We start from the raw sequence: 21,000 nt of genomic DNA on the forward strand, positions 1-21,000 counted from the left end.
CAATTGCATTTTCCATTATTAAATAGCTAAACTGTTTGCAGAAAAAAGATGTAAAAACATTGTAACTTTAGTCTGTGACGTCACCACACCATAGCATCAGGCCAGTAACCCAGCATTTTCGAATACGTGACCAAATCTTGATATTTAATGACTTTTAAGCTTTAATTACATGAAAATAACATTTTGTGAGAATGTTGACCATAAATGCTATTTGAATGTTGTTGTTGTTGTTGTTGTGGTCTTCAGTCCTGAGACTGGTTTGATGCAGCTCTCCATGCTACTCTATCCTGTGCAAGCTTCTTCATCTCCCAGTACCTACTGCAACCTACATCCTTTTGAATCTGCTTAGTGTATTCATCTCTTGGTCTCCCTCTACGATTTTTACCCTCCACGCTGCCCTCCAATACTAAATTGGTGATCCCTTGATGCCTCAGAACATGTCCTACCAACCGATCCCTTCTTCTGGTCAAGTTGTGCCACAAACTTCTCTTCTCCCCAATCCTATTCAATACTTCCTCATTAGTTATGTGATCTACCCATCTAATCTTCAGCATTCTTCTGTAGCACCACATTTCGAAAGCTTCTATTCTCTTCTTGTCCAAACTATTTACCGTCCATGTTTCACTTCCATACATGGCTACACTCCATACGAATACTTTCAGAAATGACTTCCTGACACTTAAATCAATACTGGATGTTAACAAATTTCTCTTCTTCAGAAATGCTTTCCTTGCCATTGCCAGCCTACATTTTATATTCTCTCTACTTCGACCATCATCAGTTATTTTGCTACCCAAATAGCAAAACTCCTTTACTACTTTAAGTGCCTCATTTCCTAATCTAATTCCCTCAGCATCACCCGACTTAATTAGACTACATTCCATTATCCTTGTTTTGCTTTTGTTGATGTTCATCTTATATCCTCCTTTCAAGACACTGTCCATTCCATTCAACTGCTCTTCCAAGTCCTTTGCTGTCTCTGACAGAATTACAATGTCATCGGCGAACCTCAAAGTTTTTATTTCTTCTCCATGAATTTTAATACCTACTCCGAATTTTTCTTTTGTTTCCTTTACTGCTTGCTCAATATACAGATTGAACAACATCGGGGAGAGGCTACAACCCTGTCTTACTCCCTTCCCAACCACTGCTTCCCTTTCAAGTCCCTCGACTCTTATAACTGCCATCTGGTTTCTGTACAAATTGTAAATAGCCTTTCGCTCCCTGTATTTTACCCCTGCCACCTTTAGAATTTGAAAGAGAGTATTCCAGTCAACATTGTCAAAAGCTTTCTCTAAGTCTACAAATGCTAGAAATGTGGGTTTGCCTTTCCTTAATCTTTCTTCTAAGATAAGTCGTAAGGTCAGTATTGCCTCACGTGTTCCAGTGTTTCTACGGAATCCAAACTGATCTTCCCCGAGGTTGGCTTCTACTAGTTTTTCCATTCGTCTGTAAAGAATTCGTGTTAGTATTTTGCAGCTGTGACTTATTAAGCTGATAGTTCGGTAATTTTCACATCTGTCAACACCTGCTTTCTTTGGGATTGGAATTATTATATTCTTCTTGAAGTCTGAGGGTATTTCGCCTGTTTCATACATCTTGCTCACCAGATGGTAGAGTTTTGTCAGGACTGGCTCTCCCACGGCCGTCAGTAGTTCCAATGGAATATTGTCTACTCCGGGTGCCTTGTTTCGACTCAGGTCTTTCAGTGCTCTGTCAAACTCTTCACGCAGTATCATATCTCCCATTTCATCTTCATCTACATCCTCTTCCATTTCCATAATATTGTCCTCAAGTACATCGCCCTTGTATAGACCCTCTATATACTCCTTCCACCTTTCTGCTTTCCCTTCTTTGCTTAGAACTGGGTTTCCATCTGAGCTCTTGATATTCATACAAGTCGTTCTCTTATCTCCAAAGGTCTCTTTAATTTTCCTGTAGGCAGTATCTATCTTACCCCTAGTGAGATAGGCCTCTACATCCTTACATTTGTCCTCTAGCCATCCCTGCTTAGCCATTTTGCACTTCCTGTCGATCTCATTTTTGAGACGTTTGTATTCCTTTTTGCCTGTTTCACTTACTGCATTTTTATATTTTCTCCTTTCATCAATTAAATTCAATATTTCTTCTGTTACCCAAGGATTTCTACTAGCCCTCGTCTTTTTACCTACTTGATCCTCTGCTGCCTTCACTACTTCATCCCTCAAAGCTACCCATTCTTCTTCTACTGTATTTATTTCCCCCATTCCTGTCAATTGCTCCCTTATGCTCTCCCTGAATCTCTGTACAACCTCTGGTTCTTTTAGTTTATCCAGGTCCCATCTCCTTAAATTCCCACCTTTTTGCAGTTTCTTCAGTTTTAATCTACAGGTCATAACCAATAGATTGTGGTCAGAGTCCACATCTGCCCCTGGAAATGTCTTACAATTTAAAACCTGGTTCCTAAATCTCTGTCTTACCATTATATAATCTATCTGATACCTTTTAGTATCTCCAGGGTTCTTCCATGTATACAACCTTCTTTCATGATTCTTAAACCAAGTGTTAGTTATGATTATGTTGTGCTCTGTGCAAAATTCGACCAGGCGGCTTCCTCTTTCATTTCTGTCCCCCAATCCATATTCACCTACTATGTTTCCTTCTCTCCCTTTTCCTACACTCGAATTCCAGTCACCCATGACTATTAAATTTTCGTCCCCCTTCACAATCTGAATAATTTCTTTTATTTCATCATACATTTCTTCAATTTCTTCGTCATCTGCAGAGCTAGTCGGCATATAAACTTGTACTACTGTAGTAGGTGTGGGCTTCGTATCTATCTTGGCCACAATAATGCGTTCACTATGCTGTTTGTAGTAGCTTACCCGCATTCCTATTTTCCTATTCATTATTAAACCTACTCCTGCATTACCCCTATTTGATTTTGTGTTTATAACCCTGTAGTCACCTGACCAGAAGTCTTGTTCCTCCTGCCACCGAACTTCACTAATTCCCACTATATCCAACTTCAACCTATCCATTTCCCTTTTTAAATTTTCTAACCTTCCTGCCAGATTAAGGGATCTGACATTCCACGCTCCGATCCGTAGAACGCCAGTTTTCTTTCGCCTGATAACGACATCCTCTTGAGTAGTCCCCGCCCGGAGATCCGAATGGGGGACTATTTTACCTCCGGAATATTTTACCCAAGAGGACGCCATCATCATGTAATCATACAGTAAAGCTGCATGCCCTCGGGAAAAATTATGGCTGTAGTTTCCCCTTGCTTTCAGCCGTTCGCAGTACCAGCACAGCAAGGCCGTTTTGGTTATTGTTACAAGGCCAGATCAGTCAATCATCCAGACTGTTGCCCTTGCAACTACTGAAAAGGCTGCTGCCCCTCTTCAGGAACCACACGTTTGTCTGGCCTCTCAACAGATACCCCTCCGTCGTGGTTGCACCTACGGTACGGCTATCTGTATCGCTGAGGCACGCAAGCCTCCCCACCAACGGCAAGGTCCATGGTTCATGGGGGGGATTTGAATGTTATTGACCCGAATAACAACAGTTCGGATTATATTTTTAACACGGGAAGGTAGCCTATTATGAGACGAGGTTTTCTCCCAAATTCATCATTTGAAAAAGACGGGATAATCTTATATTTGCAGGTTAAACAATTGCTATTGAGGTCAGCTTTTTTGCAATGCTGAATGAATTAATATATATATATAGTGGATGGATTAATATATAATAATTAATATAGGGGTTGTCTTAAATTTACAGATAAAGTTTTGTATTAATATATATATAGTGGATGGATTAATATATAATAATTAATATAGGGGTTGTCTTAAATTTACAGATAGTTTTGTACAAATTTATTTTGAAGAATTTCCAAGAATGGGTCTTAGCAAATAATACTTTAGTTCAAGTAGCTCCAGATTTCTTGATATGCCGAAGTGCCCTATACAGTATCGATCTTGTTCAGACAATCAGGTGGCATTTTACTCAACAGCAACGAATACGAGAGAAACTGTGAACTAGCTGCTACAACAGTGCCATTGACAATTATGTGAAACACAGGAGGAAGTAGCATTAAATTCTGTCAACTTACAGACTTCTATTGTTTGAATGGGTTTGCTATAAAGGTTCTCATACATGTGTGGATACCATACACATACATTTGTGCTGCTTTTTAAGTAAAGGTAACATTCAAAGGTGAAAATCTTATCCTACAAAAACCATGACTTGATTCTGAACCCAATCAATATTTTGTTTGGTTGTGAGAAACTAATGATTTATGAGATATTTGATCACTGTTCACATATTAGAATATTGATGAAAAATGTTACCAGTTTTTAATCAGCTTCAGAACAAGATTGGGACATTCAGATGAAACTAGGAAAAAAGTTAATCCAGATTAAATTTGTAGAGACAGTACCAACAGAAATATCTAGATTGCGGGACGAGCAAAAGTTCAAGAATTGGACTGATGAGTGAATGTTGAAGAATTGGACTGAATCATGATTGTGATTTTTTATTTATGTGTTAGTTGATGTTGTTACATATGACCTGCACCCTAGAAGATATTGCTGTCCGTGTTTCACTGCTGCCCAAGCACAGCCCTACATAAGGTTTGGAGGAGGAACACACACCCGATTGACAGAGAACTGTAATAAGTGTGGGGAGGGGAGTGGTGGGCAGGCAGCAGATTTCATCTTGCTACTATCGTGGAAACATACAGTGCGTACTTTAGCCTTACGAAAATGTCTACCATGTTTAAACTGCAGTTCGCCTCAATCCATTTGTACTCTGAATCGAATCGATTTCAAAATTGGACAGATACTTAACAATGGCATACATTTTTGCAGGAGATGCTAAAAGTCTGGATTGAGGCCACTGGCGTACTTCTATGTTTCATGCAGCAATGTCATTGATGCTCTCCTTGAAGTATGATGGGAATGATAGGTGGTGTGTTAGCTGCTGGTTCTGCACAGGCAATACGAGAGTGGTGGGCAGATGATATGCTTTTGTATCGAAAGACATTGTAACATTCTCATGTCTGTATAGCTGGAAATCCTTTTTTATGTTCAACAGCTAAATATTTGTGATCATCATCATCCTGATTCAAAATAGTTGTTCCACAGATGAAAAGCTTAACAAAAAAGGCAGTAAAGATAAAAATTAATGCAAAAAATTTCTTTTTGTTTATTTTGAATTATCAATGCTAATTTTTTAGGCTGATACTTTCTCAATAAAAGTTTGTAATTTTGATTAGACAGAATACGGGGGTGGTCGTCTTATACTCGGGTAAATGAAGCAGTTACCCTCCACAGATGCATTGCTAGATGCTTATGTAATGTACTTGCACAAACAGTCTGCTTATCTCCAATTAATTTATTTCTTATGAATCAATCTCTCTCATGAAAATATAAAAGGAAGGAACTTTCTCCGTAGACAGTATTCCCTCCCCAGCCGCATGGACACATGAAGGCCACTGATTTTTATTCCCCCAGATTTCGCTATTATTCTTATTGTGTAAGTTGGCTAATCTTCTTCTTCTTCTTCTTCTTCTTCTTCTTATTATTATTATTATTATTATTATTATTATTGTGAATGATACTAAACATAATTTTTCTAGCAAATCCAGTCTCATCTTTCCAGTTGTAGTGCGTTCATAGACATGTACTTTCATTTTCTATCATACCTACTGTTCACTACATTAATTGTTGATTATAGAGACTGTTGTGTGATCCAGGTCTCCTTCTTCTTCTTCTTCTTCTTCTTCTTCTTCTTCTTCCGTTTTCCCCCCTCCCCCACTACTTTTTGTTTTAATGTACTACCCCCCATGCAAAAATTACTGAAAGTAATTCTGCAATTTTAATTAGGAAATAGCCACTCAAACACCATACACTGTTTAAGTGTTTAATTTATAGCATAATGACACTCGAATGTAGCATAATGACACTCGAATGTTGCACAAATTTGTATCAGCACTTGAATTTTCTGTTGTAATTCCTCTATCCAGGTGTCAAAAGATGGTGTAAATTGGACTACACTTTATACTCATGTGGATGATGGCAGCCTGAATGAACCAGGCAGTACAGCTTCATGGCCTTTGGAACCACCAGCTGAAGAAACTCAAGGATGGCGCCATGTAAGGCTGCAACAGGCTGGGAAGAACGCTTCGGGTCAAACACATTACCTCAGTCTGTCAGGGCTGGAACTGTACGGGACAGTAACAGGCGTCTGCGATGACCTTGGTGAGAACTAGCACTTTGTGTCAATATTTTGTATCCCCTTCATAATTAGAACATAAAATAGAATCCCTTATTACACATTGTTCTCATTTTAATTGCTTGACTCCGTATATAGCAATAACATAATAGATTTGCAGTGGCCATGTTAGACAAGGGTAAATTAAATATAAACCAGAATTTTTGTTTTGCAGTTTTTTTTGTAAATGGAGAGTGGTGTAATTGTTACTGTCATTTCCGATGATTGATTGTTCTCCACAGCTGGAGCGTTGACATACTGTTTCTTTAGTCAGAAACAAAATGTCAGAGCAAGAGGTACTGCCATCTGTTGCGCAACACTTTATAATAACGTCTCTCACAACAGAGGGCACAAAACCATCTGAAATTTTTAAGACTTCTGGCACAGTTTGGGGCCAATGCCATGAGAGAGACTAAAGTGTGTGCTTGGCACAAACAGTTTTTATGAGCATGAGACACACTTGAGAGTGCAGCTCACTAGCATCGCTTGAGGACCAGCATGGCTGAGGAGAATATTTGCGTTGTTAGCCAGCTTATTCAAGATGATCACCGAATAACAGTTGCTGAAATTGATACTGGGGTTGACATAATCTATGGTAGTACTCTCAGGCGATCATTACTGACAATGTTGGAGATTGGAAAGTGTCCCAAGGTGGGTGCCCCATCTTCTCACCACAGAGCACAAATTTCATTGTCTTGAGGAAACTGGTACTAACACACTACAGAACTGAAAGGGAACTTTTTTTGCACCAGACGGTGGCCTGCGGTGAAACATACATGCACTTAAACACAGAATCGGAAAAAAAGCAGCATGGAATGTACAAAAATGATGAATCAGTACTCATCAAAGCAAAAAACTCTCCATGGGGAAGGTTCTTACAACAGTGTTTCTTGATCTTAAAGGAGTTCTTCTCGTTGATTTTCTCCATGAACATTGTTTTGTGAACTTTGCATACTGTTGCCAACTTTTGAACCACACAAAATGTGTGTATCATCAGAAAAGGTGCTTATTTATGATCTGGGATATCATCATACTTCGTTACAGTGGTCTAACCCAGGCAGCTGCCCAAACTCAACAAAAAATTCAGGAATTATCCCAGACTATACTAGAACATTCTCTCTAAGGAGTGGAGTTATCGCCCTGCGATTTTCATTTATTTGGGTCACTAAAGGAGGCTGTCGAAATACACAGATTTGATGGCTATGGCGCTTTTGAAGTGTTTGTATGCAGCTGGCTGTTGACACACCGATGTTCATTTTACAAACGCAGGATCAAGAAACTGCAACTGACTATATAGAAAAATAAGTTTGTGAGTGTGAATTTTTCTGTAGGTTAAATAAACCTGTATATAAAAAAATTCCAGTTTATATTTGATTGACCTGCTTTTTATCAAAAAATCAGTTTCATCTTGTTGGTGAAAAGGTTACTCGTTACCTTTGCTAATATATCTTATTAATTTTTATTTACTAATGTAAAATCCCGTATTAATGAAGGCACTGTTAAGAAATTTCTGCTTTTAATGAATATTCCTGTATGCCCTATTGAATTTTCCATTAGAGTTATGCTATTGAAATTTGGTATAGAGGAACCACGCTTTAAGAAAAGTCTGGTTTTAAATAATAAAATGTTTAAACGTATTGGAGACTGAATCCCGGTTCCAAACATTTTTGAACAAGTCGCGTTAAATTGGTTATTGGATTAGTCATTCTAAATCGATTTTTATTGCCGGTAGTGGGTCATAGGGTCTGGTAGATAATTTCAAACAAGTGCTGAATTCTGCATGTAAGTCATGTGATTGAGGTCTACACTGTGAAAGTTTTTGGGCAGCAAAAGAAGGAAGCTGAACATTCAGCAGAAGCTGACATTTATTTGAGATATTGAAGGCAATTGAAATGTTACACTCTTCTACAAGGCAAAGAAATACAATTTGGCACCTTCGTCTTAGTTCAGTGTGTACTGCAAAATTAGTAGTGGATCCATTCCCATAGATCAGAATTTATTATGAGATAAGGTCTGAGAAAGCTTTATGGAATTGAAGCTTTGTCTTTTTCTTTTTATTAAAAATTTCGCTTGCAGCCTCTGGACTTCAGCCTAATTTGTTGTGTGGTAGCTTATATACTGAATGGCTGTTTTCCAGAGGTATGTTTCATTCCTAGAACGACAGGATATAATGAGTATGAATATTTTACAGGCTACGCGTAGTTTCCGCCTGGAATGCTGTAACCTATTAGTGTTGAATTGTACTGGCTGTGGGTCAGTATCAGTTGCTGTAGGAGGAGATGATCATGATTTCCCTGAATAGTGTCAAAGATATTCCAACAAGTGTGACATTTCAGGACTTTGTTGTAAAGACGGTGTTCTGACTATTGTACATCACATAGATATAAATGACTTTGCGATGCTTTTCTAAAGAACCAAGCAGAACTGGATGAAGGTGGCTGGGATGATTATGAGGAGGAGGAGGAGAATTCTGCACAAAGTTTTGCTGCAGCTCTTAGAAACTATTTTCCCTCATCCACTATAGAGGAGTTTGTTCTAGACAATATCAACTGGCTAGAGTGACAACTCAGTATGTATGCTGGCCAGAAAAACAAATTTTGCTCATTGTTCATTCTCTGCCCCAAGAAAGGAAGTACAATATTTAAGGGTTTTCCTTTTCATTTAATCACACTTATCTGTCACATTAGTTGAATAAAACAAGTTTCAAATATAAACAATTTCTTCTTCATTCTGGATGCCTGAAAAGTGATTCGCTGTACACTCTTGTGACCAAATTCAGTTTGTCAGAGGCAGATTGCTTTACTTGCATGCCTTCTACATTCATCTCTAGTCAGACTTATTTAAATGTATGAGAGTATCAATCATAACAAAACTGTTCCATCTGAGGTACAAGATATACGAGATAAATGAAATGCACTCCTCAAACAGTGGAAAGTCCAGGATGGAATAATGGCAGTATTATGAAAAGGATAGATTGCTATTCAAAATATGGAGGAGACACTGAGCCGCAGACAGGCACAATTAAAAGACTGCTATACACTGTAGCTTTCAGCCAAAAGACCTTCTGAAGTAGAAAATGTGTGCGTGTGTGCAGCATGAACTCATATACACGTTATGACTTTCTTTGGCCTCTGCGGCTGGACTGAGTTGTAACTTCCTGGTGGGAACAGAAATCCAGTGGTGGGGATAAGGTGGTGCCATAGCATTATGTGGGAGGGTTGGTGGGGGGGTTGGAGAGTTCCTATCTACACTATTTAGAAAATGTGATGTTGGTAGGAAGGATCCAGATGGTGCAGGCTGTGAAGCAGTAATTAAACTGAAGCCTGTTGTGTTGGGCAGCATGTTCAGCAACTGGGTGGTCTAGCTGTCTGTTGGCCATAATTTGTCAGTGGCCATTGATAGAGAAGACAGCGTGTTAGTCTTCAGGCACACGAAGAACACAGCAAAGCAGTTGCAGCTTAGTTTGTAGATCAGATGACTGCTTTCACAAGTAGCCTTTCCTGTGACTGGTCTGGAGTAGGTGGTCATGGGAGGATGTATTGGACAGGTCTTGCCTTCAGGTCTATTGTAGGGATATGAGCTGTGAGACGAGGGGCTGGGGCAGGGGTGGAATGGAGAATTATGAGGCTATTGTGTAGTTTCAGCGGGTAGTGGAATACCACTGTGGGAGGGGTGAGGGGAGTACTTCTTCGTGGCCAAATGGTGGGTATGTTAGAGGTGCTCGGTGACTGGGGAGACAAGGCTTAGGATATTAGTTTGTGTACAAGGTCAAGTGGAAAATTTCAATCTGTGAAGACCTCGGAGAGACCCTTGGTATATTTGGAGGAGGACTGCTCCGTACTGCAGATGAGACAACTGCGGATAGCTAGGCTGTACGGAAGGGACTTCTTGATATGGAATGGGTGCCAGCTGTCAAAATGGAGGTATTCCTGGTGACTGGTAGTAGGTTTAATATGGACAGAGGTACTGATGCAGCCACTCTGGAGGTGGCTTGTTGTGTTGAGGAGGACCGGGTGAATTGATCTGGGGACAAGATGTTAAAGAGGGAGGGGGTTTCAGCAGTGTCACACTGACCCCCCTCCCTCCTGCACTCCCTACACACACACACACACACACACACACACACACACACACACACAGACAGACTCGAAGAACGCTGCAGTATACAAGCCGGGTGGCAGCGACACATGGGCAGGTCCCAACCTACTGTGTTTACACCTGTAAAAAATTTTACTAAAAATCACATGGATGTGTTGATTCCAGTAGTCACATTTGAGACCACGCGAGTGAACTGAATTAGAATGAATATTTTTCACAGATTTTAGTAGTTCCTTTTGTGTACGTATTTCGTTGTTCGATTTCCTCACTGTAATTGTAGACTTCCATTCTGCGTTAAATGCTTATATATAATGCAATCAAGCAAAGATTAATGTTTTTATGAAATAAATACACATTTTGAAAGATCTCGCATGAGATTAGGGAGAGGTGGAGGAGGTTGAGCCAAACCTCACAGACATCTCACCAAGGAGGCAGAAGGGAGTGAAAAAATTCCAAAATTGCCTCATGTAAGTAATGGACGGCCCTCTGTCTCCTTTCTAGACAGACTACACTTCCCCATTATTCTACCAATAAACTGATTTCTACCATCTGCTTTACCCACAACTGAGCCTATGTTATCATTCCATTTGATATCCTTGCAAAGTGATACACCCAGAACTTCTATGAGGTGGCCAATTCCAACTACTTCTTCTTCTTCTTTTTAAGTGTACAATTTTAAATTTCTGAATGTTTAATGTAAATTGCCAATCATTGCACCACTTTGAAATTTTATCAAGGTTTGATGGAATATTCATGCAGCTTCTTTCATTATAGATAACTGTATCATCTACAAAAAGCTTATTTTAATATTGTCTGCAAGGTCATTAATATACAACATGAATAGCAAGGGTCCCTGGGGCACACCTGAAGTTATTTCCACATCTGACCTTGACCCTTTACCCAAGATAACATGCTGTATCCTTCCTACCTAAAAATCATCCATCCAGTCACAAATTTCACTTGATACCCCATATGGTCAAACTTTTGACAATAAGCATAGATGTGGTGCTAAGTCAAATGTTCTATGGAAATCGAGAAATACTGCATCTACCTAACTGCCTTGAGGCAAAGCTTTTAGTTTGTCATGTGAGAAAAGTGCAAGTTGGGTTCTACATGATCATTGTTTTTGGAATGGAGGAGGTTATTCTGTTCAAGATACTGTAAGTTTCAGCTCAGAATATGTTGTAAGATTCTACAACAAATCAGTGTCAAGGATATTGGATGGTAGTTTTGTGGATCACTTCTACTACCCTTCTTCCAGACAAGTGTGACTTGTGCTTTCTTCCATCTACTGGGCATGGTTTTTGTTAAGGAGATCTACAATAGATTATACTTAAAAGAAAATCTACCTCATTCACAAATACCATGTAGAATCTGATGGGAACTCCTGTGGGCGCTGGAGCATTGTTCAGTTTCTCAACACCACTGAAAATAATACTGATGACTTTAGTCTTTTTAGTTTCGAATTATCTGTTCTAGATAGTTTTCAGATAAGACCTTCAGTAATGTTTCACAGGATGTCTTATTCTGCCCAGCACTAACAAAATTTTTGGATGATTGAAGTCTCCACCAATGATTACAGTTCAACTGGGGAAGTTACGTACAAGTGAACTGAGGTTTTCTCTAAAGTGTTCAGTTAGGTACTGTTTTGTGCCCAACCCTGATATTTAGTTTTGCCCAAACAATCTCACATGCAGCTTCAATTTCTATCTTGGTGGATTCGAGTTTCTTGTCTACTGGGACAAATACATCACTTCGATTTCCTATTAGCCTAACATTTCGACATACACTTAAATTTTGTCAAAAATGTCACTGCTATCAATTTCAGGTTTTAGTCAGCTTTCTGTACATAGTATTTTGTGAGCATCATTGTTTTTCAGGAGCATCTCAAACTCTTGGCACTTCGTTGCTAGTGGTTTAGCAGTTAACCACCAGGATTTCAATACTTTCATCTGTTGGAGGCATCTTACACTGATGCTTCTGGGTTCCCTACAGCTATCGTTATATGGACTGGATAGTGTGTCGCGTAATCTAAAAAACCCATGTGTGAATCCCACACACCGTCAGCTATCTAGCAGCCTCTGATATGTAATACACTACTCATAAGGGTTGAAAACTGTTGGGTCCCCCTAAATGGTTCGCAGAACATTTGATTCAGGCATTCCACTCGACGCAGAACGAAGTGGCCACAATCAGTTCTGGAGACAATGCTACAAATTATGAGCTTTGTTGAAACTGCTTGCACAAAGCTGGTCTTATCAGCCATCGCTGCCAATCAGTGGAATGATCCAATTATGATCTTAAAGGCCAGACGACAGGAACAATTTGTTTCAATGTTCGCCATAATCTGCAGTCGGATGCAGCCTGTTCCTTCAATGGTTACCAGATTAGCCTCTTAAACATATTGTATGAAGACTCCAGGCTTACACAATTAGTGCACCTGATGTCTTTCCTATTCCTTGCTGCCATTTCCCTAAAGGATACCATCATTCACCATATATTTGAACTGAGAATGCTTAAGAGATTCCTACCCTGTTGCGTTTTCCACCTTTTGACACTGAACAAAACAGGTTTCTTGAAATCAGGTGAAGGTGAGTCCCACTTGCTCAATTTTAGTTTGAGTGAAAGACAGCACATCGAAAGTTTGAAGGCATATCAGATGACTTCAGAGTGACGAAAACAGCAGTTCACCACTTGGTCATCTCCACAACGTGCAATAGGGTGTGTTGCAGACCATGAAGTGGTGCATCCACACCATGCCATGCCATCTGTGTGTGAATTAGGCCCAAGAGTTGTCTCTGGTGCACCCTGAGGGAAATGTTTGTAGAATAATGATTCATTGGGTTGAAGTTATATTTACAGATAATGGATGTTCTTTAAAACTAGATAAAACAAATTTGAGCATCAATATGTCATTCGCAGCAGTTCCATCCGTGCTGTAACTGGTATGCAAACCTTGAAGTGAAGAACCTTTCAAAATCCTAATGATGCTGCTCTGTACATTTTAACAGTACAAAATACTGTCCCCTCAGACTGGATTTTAACCAGGGGAGCAAGAAGGTGTTGGACAAGCCAGTTGGTCAGTTTCACATAGTAGCACAAAGCCTTGTCAGAAACTCTTGCAGTGCATTGCCGGACAAACTTCCTTGCCAGCGAATCCACGTCATCAGTTTCCTAGTGGATATCCGCAACTTCTGCACCTTTGACAGACTTTGCTGTGGTGCAAATTAATTATAGATTCACTTCTGGAAACAAAATGAACAGCGAGCATTAGTTTCATAATTGTCTACACAATGTTGTCTCTCTTTCTGTTGAAAGGGCTACTTTCTTTTTTTTCCTGGTTTATACTGAAAAACTTGAGTTGTTTTGTAAGTATCAAAGTATCACTTGCTCTTGGTTTTTTCTTTGGGGGTGGTGGGCGGGGGGGTGGGGGGGGGGGGGTGGAGTTAGAGGTGTACTACTTTTTGGAAATAATTTCTCGTAAACTCTGTTATGGAAATTTTATTTCCAGGCACTTTTAGAATGCTCTTGTCCTGTGCTGCTAAGTCTATCTCCAAAACAACCTCCATTTTCGTCTAACATGGGTAGTAGTGAGAGGAATAGAAGGGTCTATGCACTGATAGATCACTGTGCTTAGAGCTGCAGTCGCAATTAAGCCATATTACTGCGTGTTCCCTTGCTGTAGCCTTTCAGTATGAACATTACAACTGAAAATCCCACCAAATTTGAAATTTGTTCTGTAATGCAGTTTTTAGAGGAAAAAAACTTAGAGAAATTTGTGCTGCTTATGGAATGTATGTGGTGTAAATAAATTGTTTTATATCGAGACATGGTGGATTTTTGAACATCCACCCTAAAATACAGACTTAGTTTCCACTTCTTCACATGCATAACAGTGGCCTCCCTCCCAACACTTGGCCTTGGATGAACTTCAACATGCTGTCACGTATTGGTTTCAATCTTAGGCAGCAGGAACTTATCAACTCATTAAGAGAGATGATAAATGCTTGAATCTGAATGGTGACTTTGCAGGGAAGAAATAAAAAGGTTTAAGATTTTTCTGATGATTGTATTTTAACAATTCTAGTCAGTATTTTATTTGTAGCTTAACATAGCTTATTTTCTGTATAATCTTTGGATAGTATTCTGCCCAATAGAACTTTGCAATGCTCTGTGATGCATGGCATAAGCTTGCATGGTTCTCCACTAGAGGCAGCTCTCATTCTTTAAAGCCTAAAATATAGTTGAGCTGTCAGATGTGAGACACTACAGTTCGTAATGTTTGCAGCCTTCACCTACAGAACCTTCTGCTCATTCTGGACATACCTTTCATGGATTTAAAATCACCAATTGTTGGTCGACAGCAAAGACATTTGCGGATGGTAGCTAGTGTCGATCCTCTCTGGGTTCTCAGTTTGTGTGCAAGTTATTTGGAATGTAATGATCCATTCCTGTTGGCTAAAAAGCGGAGACCGTAGTGTCTAGGCCTGTGCTATGCCATTTATCACATACACTTAATAAAACCGTCTGCCTATGCTGCATTCTAGGATTGTTAAGATTCTCTTTCTTCATGCATATGTGAATTCACTTCTAGAAGTCCTCTGCTATTTATCTTTTTCTTCCAAGCATCCACACATTCCAGTTCTATCCAGGGTGTTTCAAAAATAGCCATCAACTTCAGTAATAAATATTTTATTTTGTATAGAAAAAAATGATTTCTCTCTCTTACGTTGTTGGACTTGTACTGTTAACCATCCCAATGTTTGGTCTCCCTGTATTTTCTTGGACTGGAAACCAGACACATTTAAAAACTGCTGTCCTTGCGACTTCCTTTCTCAGTTGCTTATTTGCTAGATGAAGGAATTATTTTTACCGTATCCACTGTTACAGTCAGTCTTTGTGTATAATAGCTGCAACTTAGTAAGTGTATTAAAAATGCTTTGTTTAGTTATGTCATTTTGGAGATTTTTATACAGAGTTGAATGTTCGGATCACTGTAGCTTCAGGAACAAACAAAAACACATTCAACTTTCTTAACAGTGTTGATAAATGTGGAAGACCAGAATTATTTCTACACAGCCACTTTTAATATATTACATACACACAAACCGTCCTTGTTAAATTTTGACACGCTTGTTAGGCTTGTACTGTAGTGAATTATAGAAGTGTCTGTCACTCAGTTTGTCCAAGTGTTTGTTCATTGAAGTATGTTGTTCTTAGACTTCTTGGACTTTGTCACAGTGCTTATAATTAATATAAGTTTTTAGGAGGAAGATATTCCATTGTGACTTTTACTGCCCTGCAGTAGTAGAATATTGCCCATGAAAGATAAAGAACCAGGTTGGGTTTTGCACAGAGCTTTCATCCATAACGCACTAAATGCCTTGTGCATAGTGACAGATGTTAACCACCAGGCCAGTCGCACAGCGTCAGGCATGTGGTTCTGCTGTGGCCGCTGCTGGCGCTCTAAGTGCGTGTTGTTTCCAGATTTATACCATCTTCTGGGACATTCTTACTGATATTATTGTGAATTCTGTCATGTAAATGATTTCATTAGAAATTATTTCAGGTTATTGCATATACAAAACAGGTATACATATTTTATGGGTCGTTTCACTTTGGTGAGTTAAATACCTGTGTAGATGACACCAGGTAGTAGCAGATTTGAAATTCCATGTTATCCCAAGAATTGGGAACATCCGTATAAGTACCACTATTATTTTCTTGTAATTGTTCTGAGTTACCTGACTGTGCAGGGTATTACCAGATAAACATGCCCAGCATCATAAGACATAGGACAATGTCTTGCAGATTTAATGGGGATGGTAGTGGCAACTGTACAGAGGCAGTTGGCCTGGCTTTAAAAATGTATGTTTTACTTGCTAAACTACAAGTGGACATCATCTTGCCATGGCAGCTCTTGAAGTCCACAGTCAGTGTTCTGTTTGAGGTACATATCCATGGCCACTGTAGCACCATGGGTACAGTGGACTTAATAATGTTTGAGTAGAATGGTGTCCACCAAACATGATCGTGTAGGACAGGAATGGCTCCAGATGCTTGTATGTGCATTTTCTGCAAATTGACAGAGCTGGATAATGAAAACGCAACTAATTTGTGGAATAAAAAAAGTTCATATCTGTTCTGTTGTGAATCTGTGAATAGCATACATTTTATTTACGTGGCTTTACTTCTTGTACCAAGGTGCAGGGATAGGCGTGCATACTTTTCCTCATCTCTTACCCCTATGCAAGAAATTTCTAAAGGTCTCGAGATGTCACAGTGTATCTGTGCTCCTATGTCAGAGTTCTTGTTTGTGTACTTATCCACTGCTTAACATCTCCCAGTATTTAGCATGGTTGTATTTACTTGTATCAGTGCAAGTGCAGTATATTTTTTTAAAGCCTTCCTTTGCTTTGAGACCAACCCCGTGTAGACAAGGAGTAAATGGCAATGTAGAGCAGCAAAAGTTATTTCAGGTGGCCTTTCTGAAAGTCTTGGACTGTAAAAATATATTTTTATTTTCTTTCAATTAGTGTGACCCATTGACAGAATGGTACTTCACACTATCAGTGGTGGTTAAGAAACAAAGGAAGAAATCTTTTTGTGATAGAGCATTCACTTACATGACAGGTAAAGCTGCAAAAGAGGCAGAGGCAAGTTTACGAAGGCAGCGTAGGCTGTTGCGGACACAAGTGCTGAAGCAGCTTGTTGTTGGTGCTCGTGTGGCCAGGGGGCTGGACTGGAAGTGGCGTGATCAGGATGGCAGCCCACCTGGCGAAGGCACTGTCACGGGTGAGCTACACAATGGTAAGACACTCTTAAATTACCAGGTATTAAAGTAGGATAAATACAAGCAGTTTCTTGTATGCTGTTTGAAAATAGAGAGATGTAAAGTAGTGTGTTTGATTTCCCCTTTGAGTTGTGCATTCTTTGGTCTTTGGTTGTAGATGATTGTTGCCATTTCATGGTGTTGTGGTGGGCAGATTTCAGTCATTTTCGCTATTAGTGTGGTAAACAACTGTTCAAAGGTGCCAGAAACTGTATACAAGAGGATGCCAACACCAAATACTTAAATATGCAAGCTGTTGAGAAAAAACTTAAACTGCCGTTGACATACATGTTTATGATTTGGTTAGGCAAAGATTAACGTTTTTGTGCAAATATTGGGTGTCCCTACATGTTACTGGTGAAGGATAATCAATTGTGACTAATATTGTTACTAACTATGTTTTTAATTTTCCTTAAACTGGCATGGAGGATATAAGCTAATGCTGAAATAATACTGTTCATTTCAGAGGTGTGGTGCAGGAAAATGACTTGCTTCTAATGAATGTCATGATATGGTTGCTAATAATTAAGCAAGCCACATATTAACAGCCTCCCGTGTTGATAAGCTGTTTGTGCAATTCTGAGAGATTTTAAAAAACGAATAGATGTGTGTCATTCTTATTGGGTTGGTGTTCAGGAATGAGACAGAATTATGAAGCTGTTGCTGAAAAGTGGAGAGACCCGAGTTAGTAGGGTGAAAAGACGGTAGGAAAAATGACTGAGGACTCAACTTTATGTTGATATTTCGTAAATGAAATAATCACTTAAAAGATGAAAGAAAAAAAAAAAAAAAGTGACTGCAAACACAACATGTTGTTTTGAAAACAATGATGGTTTGTATCTTGAATTATCTTCCAGCACTTACTCTTATTTAAATTTTAATTGTTTTCAAAACATTGATGAAATATGAAAGTAATATCAAGTGAAAGTTTCTATGTACGTGAAAAGTATAGAGATTAATATGTTGATTGACATAGCAGATCAGTCAATTAATTGTGATTGTGACACAGTTTCATGGCCATAAAGTCACTAAACAGAGTGTAAAGTGCTAAACACCATCAAATTATTGGATAATTGTCATATTTTCTTTGAAATTGCTGATATCTTGGAGGAAAAATTGAATGGTTAATGATGTATCCGTAGTGATATTACAGGGTGTATACGACCCGGGAGATCCAGGAAAAACCCAGGAATTGTTTCGAATTTTTCATTTTTTTAGTTTTCAGTTAAATTTTTGTGATTTTGACTGGTAAGGACCAATACTCTAACAAAGAATATTATTGTATCCCGCTATTGCAGAATAATACTGCAACAACAAAACATGAACGAGAGGAAAAAAGGAACGAAAATAAAACTTAAGTTGCAAAGGAAATGAGCCGTATACAACAACAAAACACAGTGCTCATACAAGCGTCTGCCAACAGCAAAGTATGTTAAGGGCTTTAGGAAGACTATGCAGTGCTTCATAAAAACAAACTGCCTCCAATGAGCCTGACATGACAACTGTTTAAATTAGATTCGTTTGAGCAGTTGCGGGCGGGCTCTTGTGCATGCGCAGTTGAGTCTCGTATTAGTAGTACCTTCTTTTACTTCTGGTTACGTAAGCATGGCTGGGCGCCCCTACTTAATATTGCACCGGTTCGGAAATATAGTAAATCTGGCGCTGATGCTCAGAGCAGTCTGAGTTGTGCTGGGGAGATGGGTCGTATCCACGTGAACTGTGTTTAAGTTCAGTGATTTTGTTGTTTCCTCTTCGTTTATTGTACTCACGTTAAATGATAACAAACGGATTTTTGTATCCGGGAGTTATCAAATTAATTAAAATACGTTCGCATAATTACGGAAGACTAAAATACGAGGGCAGTTCAATAAGTAATGCAACACATTTTTTTTCTGAAACAGGGGTTGTTTTATTCAGCATTGAAATACACCAGGTTATTCCCCAATCTTTTAGCTACACAACACTATTTTTCAACGTAATCTCCACTCAATGCTACGGTCTTACGCCACCTTGAAATGAGGGCCTGTATGCCTGCACGGTACCATTCCACTGGTCGCTGTCGGAGCCAATGTCGTACTGCATCAATAACTTCTTCATCATCCGCGTAGTGCCTCCCACGGATTGCGTCCTTCATTGGGCCAAACATATGGAAATCCGACGGTGCGAGATCGGGGCTGTAGGGTGCATGAGGAAGAACAGTCCACTGAAGTTTTGTGAGCACATATCGGGTGCGAAGACTTGTGTGAGGTCTTGCGTTGTCATGAAGGAGGAGAAGTTCTTTCAGATTTTTGTGCCTACGAACACGCTGAAGTCGTTTCTTCAATTTCTGAAGAGTAGCACAATACACTTCAGAATTGATCGTTTGACCATGGGGAAGGACATCGAACAGAATAACCCCTTCAGCGTCCCAGAAGACTGTAACCATGACTTTACTGGCTGAGGGTATGGCTTTAAACTTTTTCTTGGTAGGGGAGTGGGTGTGGCGCCACTCCTTTGATTGCCGTTTTGTTTCAGGTTCGAAGTGATGAACCCATGTTTCATCGCCTGTAACAATCTTTGACAAGAAATTGTCACCCTCAGCCACATGACGAGCAAGCAATTCCGCACAGATGGTTCTCCTTTGCTCTTTATGGTGTTCGGTTAGACAACGAGGGACCCAGCAGGAACAAACCTTTGAATATCCCAACTGGTGAACAATTGTGACAGCACTACCAACAGAGATGTCAAGTTGAGCACTGAGTTGTTTGATGGTGATCCGTCGATCATCTCGAAAGAGTGTGTTCGCACGCTCCGCCATTGCAGGAGTCACAGCTGTGCACGGCCGGCCCGCACGCGGGAGATCAGACAGTCTTGCTTGACCTTGCGGCGATGATGACACACGCTTTGCTCAACGACTCACCGTGCTTTTGTCCACTGCCAGATCACCGTAGACATTCTGCAAGCGCCTATGAATATCTGAGATGCCCTGGTTTTCCGCCAAAAGAAACTCGATCACTGCCCGTTGTTTGCAACGCACGTCCGTTACAGACGCCATTTTAACAGCTCCGTACAGCGCTGCCACCTGTCGGAAGTCAATGAAACTATACGAGACGAAGCGGGAATGTTTGAAAATATTCCACAAGAAATTTCCGGTTTTTTCAACCAAAATTGGCCGAGAAAAAAAATGTGGTGTATTACTTATTGAACTGCTCTCGTATGTTATTAGTTTTAGATTTTATTTTGACCTTCCTGACAGTCAATCATTAATCGCCTTGCAGAACAGTGAAGTTATTTTTGTCGGTTTGCTAAAGAGATTTGGCTTTCATTAATCTTTTCTGCTTTATTTGAAACGAAATGTTTAATTTCACACTATTGGCTAGTTTCAACTGTTGGCTGCATTTCAAGTGCACGTATGTCATTGTGCCATAATAAAGAACTAAACATGAGATAATACAGTACTGGTAGTCCAAGAAAATTTACATACGAATCTGGACATATGAATGTGCATTTTAAGCCGAATTATGCATTTTAGTATGGTTCACGAAATTCCGATGCTCTTGAAGTATCTTCTGCAGTCTTGTTTCTTTTATGACATAATGTAAGGTCTTTTAATGTTTTACACGTACGAACATATGGGCTTCCTGCGTCATCGTAGCTGTGTAAGCACAGTGACGCCTATTATCTGGCACTCTTTTCCAACTGTTGAAACGAACCTATTTCTAACAGGTTGCAGGAAAATATTGTGAATGCTGATTTGAAAAGCGTTACATTCAAACCAAATTTCCTTTTACACAAGATGAACTATGTACGATGAATTTCTTAAATCATAAAGCGTT

The 21,000-nt window shown here is 39.5% G+C and overlaps 1 protein-coding gene across 1 annotated transcript in view; it reads left to right on the forward strand.

Annotated features, from left to right (window-relative positions):
- LOC124620049 (E3 ubiquitin-protein ligase Ufd4) overlaps window positions 1-21,000 on the forward strand; it is a 307,195-nt gene that overhangs the window by 164,992 nt on the left and 121,203 nt on the right. The window contains 2 exon segments of the mRNA XM_047146715.1: window positions 6,008-6,242; window positions 16,987-17,163. Coding sequence (XP_047002671.1) covers window positions 6,008-6,242; window positions 16,987-17,163 — 412 coding nt within the window.

Source organism: Schistocerca americana, chromosome 6, assembly GCF_021461395.2.
Source record: "Schistocerca americana isolate TAMUIC-IGC-003095 chromosome 6, iqSchAmer2.1, whole genome shotgun sequence".
Taxonomy (NCBI): Eukaryota; Metazoa; Arthropoda; class Insecta; order Orthoptera; family Acrididae; genus Schistocerca; species Schistocerca americana.